This window comes from Sinocyclocheilus rhinocerous, unplaced genomic scaffold (genome assembly GCF_001515625.1).
Source record: "Sinocyclocheilus rhinocerous isolate Xijiao unplaced genomic scaffold, SAMN03320098_v1.1 scaffold1294, whole genome shotgun sequence".
NCBI lineage: Eukaryota > Metazoa > Chordata > Actinopteri > Cypriniformes > Cyprinidae > Sinocyclocheilus > Sinocyclocheilus rhinocerous.
The window spans coordinates 2,565,969-2,575,229 of record NW_015656157.1 but is presented as its reverse complement, the minus strand read 5'-3'; the positions used below and the strand labels follow the sequence as shown (position 1 = coordinate 2,575,229).

The 9,261-nt window shown below is 37.8% G+C and overlaps 1 protein-coding gene across 1 annotated transcript; it reads left to right on the top strand.

The window, feature by feature from the left end:
* The first annotated feature begins 5,365 nt into the window (after positions 1-5,365).
* On the top strand, positions 5,366-6,907 carry LOC107719608 (chymase-like). The gene is given in 6 exon segments (XM_016527084.1): positions 5,366-5,553; positions 5,639-5,795; positions 5,973-6,060; positions 6,063-6,095; positions 6,306-6,533; positions 6,633-6,907. Coding segments are annotated over 6 exon segments (759 nt in total). The 5' UTR covers positions 5,366-5,498; the 3' UTR covers positions 6,831-6,907.
* Positions 6,908-9,261: the final 2,354 nt, after the last annotated feature.

Here is a 9,261-nt window from a genome sequence, read left to right as displayed (position 1 = left end):
GCCGAACCGTGCCGTGCCGTACTGAGCCGAGTCGTACCACGCAGTGGAAAAGCGCCATTAGATAAAAGAGTCAGTTTTTAGTTATTTTGAACAATTTTTAATATTGAATGAATAATAAGTATAATTAAAATCAGTGTTTCTCTTGGATTTTTTTGAGCTGCAATGCATTCTGGGATTGCCTTCTCTATGAAGGACATGTGCATAATTAAGATGCTTTTGGAATAGCTTTTGTACTGAGAGTAGGGATGCAATGGCAGATATTGAAATTATGAACTATTTTGACTAAATGAGTTTAAAAAAAATAGAAACTAAAAATAATTGTATCAAATGATACAAGTGAATTTAGGCATTACATTATTGTAAGCAATGATGTTTTTTAAAGGTTGTTCTTTACACATAGTAACAGTTCTATTTAGAACCACATCAACCTGATCTTTGCTGAAATGGTTCTTTGTGTTAGAGTTTAGAGTTCTTTAGCACCAAAAAGGTTTCTGCTATTGTTAGAAGCCGAAGTACTGTTTAGAATAATTTTAAAGAGTGTAACAGTATTTTTTTTTTAAATCAATGAAATAATAATAATAATGATAAATATGAGTAGCCATAAACTGATTAAAATATAAAAAATATTTGTACTTTTATATTTTTAAAACAAATGTTGAATCATGTTTTGATATATTATCTAAATTTTATTTAAGTGTTATTAACTTTAAGTGTTAGATGTAAAAAAAAAGAGATAGATTTTAGATAGATTTTGTAATAAATATTGTTAGGCTATTATTAGATATTTTTAGATATTATCAAAATTATAATTAACAGTTATATTAAATTATTTGTTTTAATAGTTAACTTGAGTGTTAGATGTAAAAATGGAGAAATGACCATGCACAATTAAATGCAGATAAATAAACTGTTATGCAAAATGCTACCAATACATCGTTCATCCTTAGTCGTGAGTGTATGCAGTGCATTAGGTTTTGAAACATGACAGACTTTTTTGCAATGGTGTTGGCTTTATCTGTGGTAGACATTCACTGCACAGCTTACAACAGCAGTTATGCAAATTACAGTCACCCTGAACCACGAGTCAAGGGCACACCGTGTTCATGAAATACTCTATAATCCTGAAAAGGCACCTAATTGACTGTCTAACCAAGTGAAAATGGATATCAAACTCTGGTGTATGTGTAACACCAAAGGTCATGTGTGCTGGATGAATGTAGGGCTGACTAGTGTCTAGTCTCAGTGCACTTTGGGTATGTAGCAAACTGCAAAATACCTCTGCTTTGTGTCAGGCGTACATTGGCTTTTAAAAATAAATGGTCATCCGTTTCATTCTCAATTAAACTACCAGATATAATTTCTTTGGCAAGGAGCGTATTCCCATGTTGCATATCCATCTCGTGAGAACTCAGTCTACACGCACAGTAACAGCAGGTGTTATTTGAGACAGGATGAGGGTTTAGGCAAAAATTCATTTTAATTTGGATTCTTCTAAAGTAAAAGAGCCAAAATGAACGCACTCAAATCCAAGTTAGCATTTGAGAAAACAAGGTCAAATTAACTACCTGCTTCTTATGAGGAAACACACATAAGAAAATGGCAATCTAGCGACATTCATCCTGTACCATCAAAACATTCACCCATTTAATGAAATTGCCTCGTTTCAGAAGATTTCACCCATGGTTGATCGTTTAATGCTAAATGAAACTTATGTCATCATTTAATCACTGTTATTTAACTTAAAACCCACATGATTTTCTGTCTACCAAGGAAAACAAAAGGAATTCATGTGCTCCTTCAACAAAACTGTTACATACTGTCAGACTTCAGAAGTTACAGAAACACAATAATAGTTGTCCATGTGCGACATATTCAGACTTCTAAAACCATATGATAGCTTTGTGTGAGGAACTTAAGCAGTTGTCAATGAATAATGGCATAAATTGTACTGCTATTCTCACACTAACTAGCAATATAGTGCACAAGTCGTATATATGGTGCTGTCTTGTCTTTTAAAACTGCCTTGCCTCATCACTCAAAATAAAGGCCTCTGCTTTGTTCTTGGACAGAAGCTGGTGATCCATTTTATGATTAATGATGAAGGAAAGGTACATTTAAACTTACAGGATAAATCAACTTACAAAGTCCTTTTGGGGAAGCAGCAAAAGGTGGATTTAGTGCTCAGACAAATAGCTATTTAACCATGCCTGGAAAGCATTGTCAATGCTTGTCTTGCCTTCTTCATTCCTGTCTCCTATGGTCTCAACAGGGACAGAGATGAGCTCCATGGAGGCATACAAAGGGTCAAAGACAGTTCTTCTGTATCAAAAGACTTGCTCAAAACCACATTCTCACACATGTTCAATGTGGCACGTAACACTGGTGGTGGAGGCTTTATCTGGTGATCTTCTGAGAACTGCAAAATAAACTTGACGAGACCTCTTTGTGGGAAAATGATGCCATGAGCGGAGATATTGATTAGAGCTGAAAATGATGCGAGTCAAGATAGCAGGGCGACCATATATGAAGTTAGGAGCCACACTCAGACAACATATATCAACTGAGATCCTTCAAATCCAGAAAATGTGGGTGATTTATTGCATTACACAAACCCAATCCTGGATCCTGCCCTCTCACATGCAAGAGTGGCCAGATTTCGCAGTGTGTCACATGCTACCTTCTTCTTTGGAAGCACACTGTTGTCATTTCCTTTTATTCCTAATAATCATGATTTGCGTAGTGATTGATGGACTTTTTACAACTGTCATTTCATTCCCTGCTTTTATCATGACGTCTAATTGCTTAACCATCCTGTAGTCAACCCCCTGGTTCTAATAAAGCTGACAGTTTGCCGGTAAACGCTCTTTTGGACACCACCTTCTGCTCGGCCTCTCCAAACCTCCTCCTGTAATACCCATTACTGTTTGTAACTCAGTCTTCCGCTTGCAACCCATTCCCCACCATTCCTCGCTCTCAGAAACCTCGGTTGCGCTTCATTCACAATAATTATAATAACGTCTTGTGGTTCAGGTATGAGAAGAACATACCTCAGTCTAGACGTAGAAAGTTTCTTAATGGGCATTCCTGTGCTACTGCTTGGCATATTTGCATGGCTAAAGCAAGTATATAGCATTACAGCCTTTAGGAACTATGTGACCGCACCGCTGATATCCGAGTATTCAAAACAGCGTTTTTGTCGAATGTGCATTTTACTACATCCATCAAAGACTTGTAATGAAAGCCATGAAAATGGATTTCCTGTTTTGGACGACTCTACAAGGAGCTACAAAACCTCTGGCCCAATGAACTCTGCAGTTGAACAATTATTTTTAAACAAGCATGCTTGAAGGATGATCATGCAAATGCTGCCAACCCGCTAGCACAGTTTGTTGCTCAACATATTGTTTGCATATTTATTTGCATAGGTAAATGTCCTTCAGTTTATGTAACTTCACTTTACTGTACCATTTTGTCACAGTAGTCGCCTGTAACAAAGTTTGTAGATGGGGAAGGAGGAGGCGGGAACCGGCGAACATTTAAACATAAAACTTTAATAATCAAATAAACAAACAGAAAACGCAGCCCCTCATGGACGACTACCTCATAAAACATAATAAACCAACAACATAAATAGTCCAGGCGTGATCCTCTCTCGTCCTTCACTGTTGTCACTCCTCCTTTTATCCTTCCGGAGCTCCTCCGTGGGACTCAAGACCAGTGAGTGGCGCAGGTGTAGCTCATTATCATTTACTCCACCGGCCTTGCACCGTTCCCACGGCTCTCGACCCCGCCCCACTCGTCACATCGTATTACAATGCAAGATTTGAATTCAATGTGGCGACTCGATGAATAAAATATGACTGTGAAAATTCTTTGTTTTCCAGGTCATAAATTTTCTGGTGGATTATTCTGCTAAATATATTTTACTGTTTCTCAAGATGTTTCACCTTTAATCCGAGTGGCCTCATCAGCTGTAGACCGATGGTAGAGACTCCCCGACATAAGACTCATAAGACATTAAGGCGACGTGCCCACCAAAGTGTTTTTAGCGAGCTAAAAATGCCTTGCTGGGAGTGCTTGAGAGCTCTTCTGCAGCGCAGCGTTTTCAGTTGAGATGCTTTGGTTGCTATGATACGGAATATCCGCTAAAGTAATGTGGCAGACACTTTGCAAATTACATTTTTCTCCAAGCATTATTTTTCTAACAATATTGTGGTAGTCCACAAGCAGGGTGTGACGATTGGTCTGGGTGATATTAGTCCCGCTCCTCCATTGTGATTAAATGGCTGGGTAAAAAATGACAGTTATGAGCACTGCGTAGTGCGTGCCCAAAGTCGAACATTCTTCAACTCTCACTGGCGAGAAAAAAAATTCCCAGCGTGAAAAAAACGCTCAGCACCTCGTCACGCTCCTGGCGTTTAAAAAAATTGTGGCACTCCCATTGAAAACAACTGAAAAAATACACTAGCCTCGGGGGAAAATCAGCTTTGGTGGACACGCGGCCTAACAGTTGGAGTTGTTGCAGACGTAGAGATTACATGTGTGAAATGGGTTTGGGCTTCTGTTTAAATCCCATCATCAGCTAGAACACAAATTAGCAGATAAGATCTTCAAATTAAACAAACAAGCAATATTGGGGAACACTTCAAACCACCAGAACAACAGGGGTCTGCGGGAAAAGTGTGATGTTCAGAGCTGTACCTCAGTGAACTTTGTCTGCTTCTTAGAACTCTTGACAAATTCACTCCAAATAACACCTGTAATCTCCACCTTTGCAAGGACTCAAACAATCTTGAAAAGTCATTCATATAGGTTAAATATCAGAGAGTCTGACTACAACCATAAGAGATGAGGACACTTGAATAAGTTGTGAAATGTCTTGAGCAACAAGGAAACATGGAGAAAATTCAGTGCATAAAAACATGCACGAACACTCAAGAGTTTCAGTGTACTTCAATGACTTCCACAGTCTCCAGATCTCAAAAGAGAAAGGTCAGATTCACATCCTGAACGCGCAGCTGATAAATCTGCAGCAATTGTATCATGCTACCATGTCAACAGAGACCAGAATCTCTAAAAAATATTTCCAGTCCCTTACTAAATCCATGCCACGAGGTTGTTGTCAGGACAAAGGGATTCGTAAAAGTTGTACCTGATGAAGTGGTGGCTAAATTACCATGAATTATGGTAGTCAAGGTACCAGAAGCAGCAAGCATTACAGATAATGAAATTCTCACAACTATCAAGTCCCCAGTGTGCACTCTCTGATATTATCACCACAGTGTGATTTGTGAAACAACGACAGCTGATGATAATCAGTGACCTGTGATCAACTCTTCTTTTAACAGCCTCTAACTTAGATCAGTTAAACTGATCTGGATGCAGAGCATGCTGCAGCTTCTGCCATTATCTTCTGGGTGAGGGTCCCTTGAATCTCTCTATAAAAGCAGAACCCAACATCTCTGTGGCACACACCGAGTGTAACTGAGCTGTCTACAATGAGCATCCTTTGGCATATCACTTGTCTGCTACTGCTGCGTTCCTGCACCCCAGGTATTCACATCCAATTTATTTTAGTTATTACAAAAGGCTCAGAATACGCTGTTGAATAGTTTCATAGAACTAAACTGTTTTTTAGGTTTCTCCATGCATGATGGTATTGTTGGCGGTAGGGTCTCTATTCCCCACAGTCGACCCTACATGGTCTACATTCGTGATAAGATATCACAATTAACATGTGGTGGTTTTTTGATAAGAGAGGATTATGTGATGACAGCTGCCCACTGTAAACAAAGGTAGGTGAAATTATCATATTTTATAATGTTATACTGACTTGGTATCTAACAATTGAAAAAAAAAAGCTTGAATTGAATCAAAAAATTTGAATTTTGACATCCAAAGTGGCCATTTGATCTTTTTACTGTAAATATATAAATATTATGAATAATTTTGTAAATCTTTTTCGGTCCTAGTCATCTTGTGGTATTTGTGGGGGTCCATGACACCAACTTTTTACCTGACGGTATAGAGGTAGATCCCATTCCACATCCAAAATTCAGTATAACAGACCAGATCATGACATCATGCTTCTAAAGGTAATGTATAATGTTGAAAAATTTCATCACCATCACACCTAGAAAAATGGCCTTTCATGATAGGAAATGGTTGACATTTGCAGAATATAGTTTTGCTATATAACTTTATCACTTGTAATGAATGCATTATCTTTAAATTTCTTTTTAAAAAAGCATTTAAAAATATAGGGGTTATCGACTCAAACAAGAACTTTGCATCTTCTCTTTCAGCTCAAAACACCTGTACCTTTGAGCAAATTTGTGCGAACCATCATTTATCAAAATCCTGAGAATGAAGAAATCTCAAAGGACTGCATGGTCGTGGGATGGGGCTGGCAGGATTACCATGACGAGTCTCCATCAAATGTGCTCCAAGAAGCAAACGTGACTCTGATAGACTCTGAAAACTGTGGCACGGCTGACACTCTGTGCACTGAGGGATCAACTGGACCAGCACAGGTATTTTAAGTTGCACCACTCACAAATTCTTATCTACTGTATGGTGTATCAGTGTCAGTGCATTGCGATATACTAATAATCAAATGATATAATCCACAGGGAGACTCTGGGGGTCCACTTGTTTGTGGAGGTGTTGCAGAGGGAATTGTGTCTTTTTCCGAAACCAAGAGCAATGGAGACCACCTCTCAGCATACACTCGAATTTCCCTCTACTATCCATGGACTCAGAGCATCATTAATCCACCTACTCAGCAGCAATCTGAAACATGGAAGGGCAAGCTGGATAAACTCATTTAGTTGTCTGGTTCAATGCAAGTTCTATCATTGCTTGGTGTCAATTTTACACCAATCAGCATATGTGTGACATTAAATGTGCGGGTTTTAAAATAAAGGCTCATATGTAACCCTTTCACACAAGTCTAATAAGAATTTCATTTTCTGGGTCTAAAACCTACTTGCAATGCAAAGTACTGAACAAAATACTGTAAAGAAAATATTGAATTCACAAGATTTTAAAATGAACACCTTTCTACAGCATCACCACTTTGAGCAAAATATAGCACAATCAAACTTGAATCTAGACAAAAAAGTATTAAATTATTAATTAAAAAAAAAAATATATTGCAATTAAACGAACACACTGAAAATAAAAATCATGCATCTGAAACAAACAGTTGTATGCCTTATGCGTCAGATCATGACGCATGTGATTCCTTACATGCATTTGAACTCATTTTATATTTATACTTTCATAGGTACTGTAGATTACCTAACCCCACCCCTACCTTAAACCCAGGGACGGTCCTAGCATTTTGGGGGCCCTAAACAGATTTTCAAAAGGGGGCCCCACTACATACAGTTTCACCTAACCACCACCTCCCTTCCTCCAGTGTGCATTTCCTACAATGACACCTTATTGTAAAGCAGTGGCGTAGGCAGAATTTTATTTTTGGGCAGGCTTGGGCAAAATTGAGCGGACACTCGTAACTAACGGACGGAGTCAGACTCAATATTCAGGTCATTTCAATCTTCTTTTCTTTGATCCTATTGAAAAATAAACCGTAGAACACAGTGGAAGACATGCATAGTAAAACTACCTCATCTCCGTCACCATCACGAACGTGCCCACTGTCAACACATGAAACTCATTCACAATAGCCCCAATCCCTAAATACTATTGCAGATTGCAGTAGGTACAACCTATCCACATACAAAACCTGAGTATCAGTTAGAATGAAAATCAAATACGGCTTTATTTATTCCGAAACAGCAGTCATTTAAAGTTATTTGTACAGTGCCTATAAAAAGTATTCGTACCCCTTCATTTTTTTCACGTTTTGTTATGGTGCAACCTTATGTTAAACTGCTTTAAATAACTTTTCTTCCCACATCAATCTACACTCCACACACCATAATGACAAAGCAAAAAACTGGTTTGTAACAACTTTGCAAATTTATTAGAACTGAAATGATTCCATTGCATAAGTATTCTTTTCTGGGACAGATCAAGCATCGCGTTAGTTCAGGCAGGCCACGTCAGTCAAACTTGCGCCTCCATGCAGCCTAGCATGGATGAGAGCAGGGAGAGCAGCGATAAAGGTGCTTCAACTAAGCACAGTTTTTGAATTTTAATAAATTTGCAAAGTTGTCACAAATCAGTTTTTTTTTGCTTTGTCATTATGGTGTATGGAGTGTAGATTGATGTGTGAAAAAAAAAAAGTTAGTTAAAGCAGTTTAACATAAGGCTGTGACAAAAAAAAAAAACGTGAAAAAAATTAAGGGGTATGAATACTTTTTATAGGTACTGTATGTCTTATGTTTTCATTTAATCATTCTACATAAATGTAGCCTATTCAAGGCACTGCATTTCCTCATATTTCCATCAAATAGGATACATTATATATAACTAAAGTGTATAAAATAATTTTATTCAGAAATGTCATGTTTGTGATTTTTAAAATTTTTTATTTTTAATTCGTAATTTAAATTAATAGACCTACATATTTGGAAATAGGTTGTTTGCCCTTGACGTCTTTGCTGTGGCGCGAAATGCAGCTAGAGGGCAGGAAGTGATTTTTCTATATAGGAATCCCTAGCAGAAACTCAAAATGCCTATGTTTTGTGTTGTTTATGGATGCTCAAATCGGTCAAACCGAGAAATCACAAGGAGCTTTTATCGTGTACGAAAATTTTGTTGTTCATAAGGGGGGAAAAGGCAAGAAACTGACTGAAAAATGCAAGAAAAAGTGGCTTGTAAACCTGCGTCTGCGGTCGGGAGGAGCCGAGTCGGATAATGTTCGTGTGTGCAAATGGTTTATATAAGATATAATAATATATTAAGATATTAATAAAGAAATATATAAATAGATACAGGGCTGCCAACTCTGACACATTCAGCATGAGACAGTCAGAATTCACTCAATGCTAAATGCCAGACGTAGACACGATGTAAATATGATATTATATGTGCAGTTTAGAGAGCTTCACTGATTATAACGGAACATTGTGAGACTGCTATAAATTGAAGTGAGTGACAGCTTTTTAGTGAGTATATGGAAGCGCTATTAGCTGGCTTTCTAGGCTATAATCAATTCAGAATTTGAATAAAATAATTAGTTTTACGTGCTGCTAACAGGACCAATGGCCACATAGCCTGTACAAGCAGCAAAGTTTCGGGAGTGACATATTCCACATCCCTCACATAAATGTGGGATTTTCACTTTCAAAA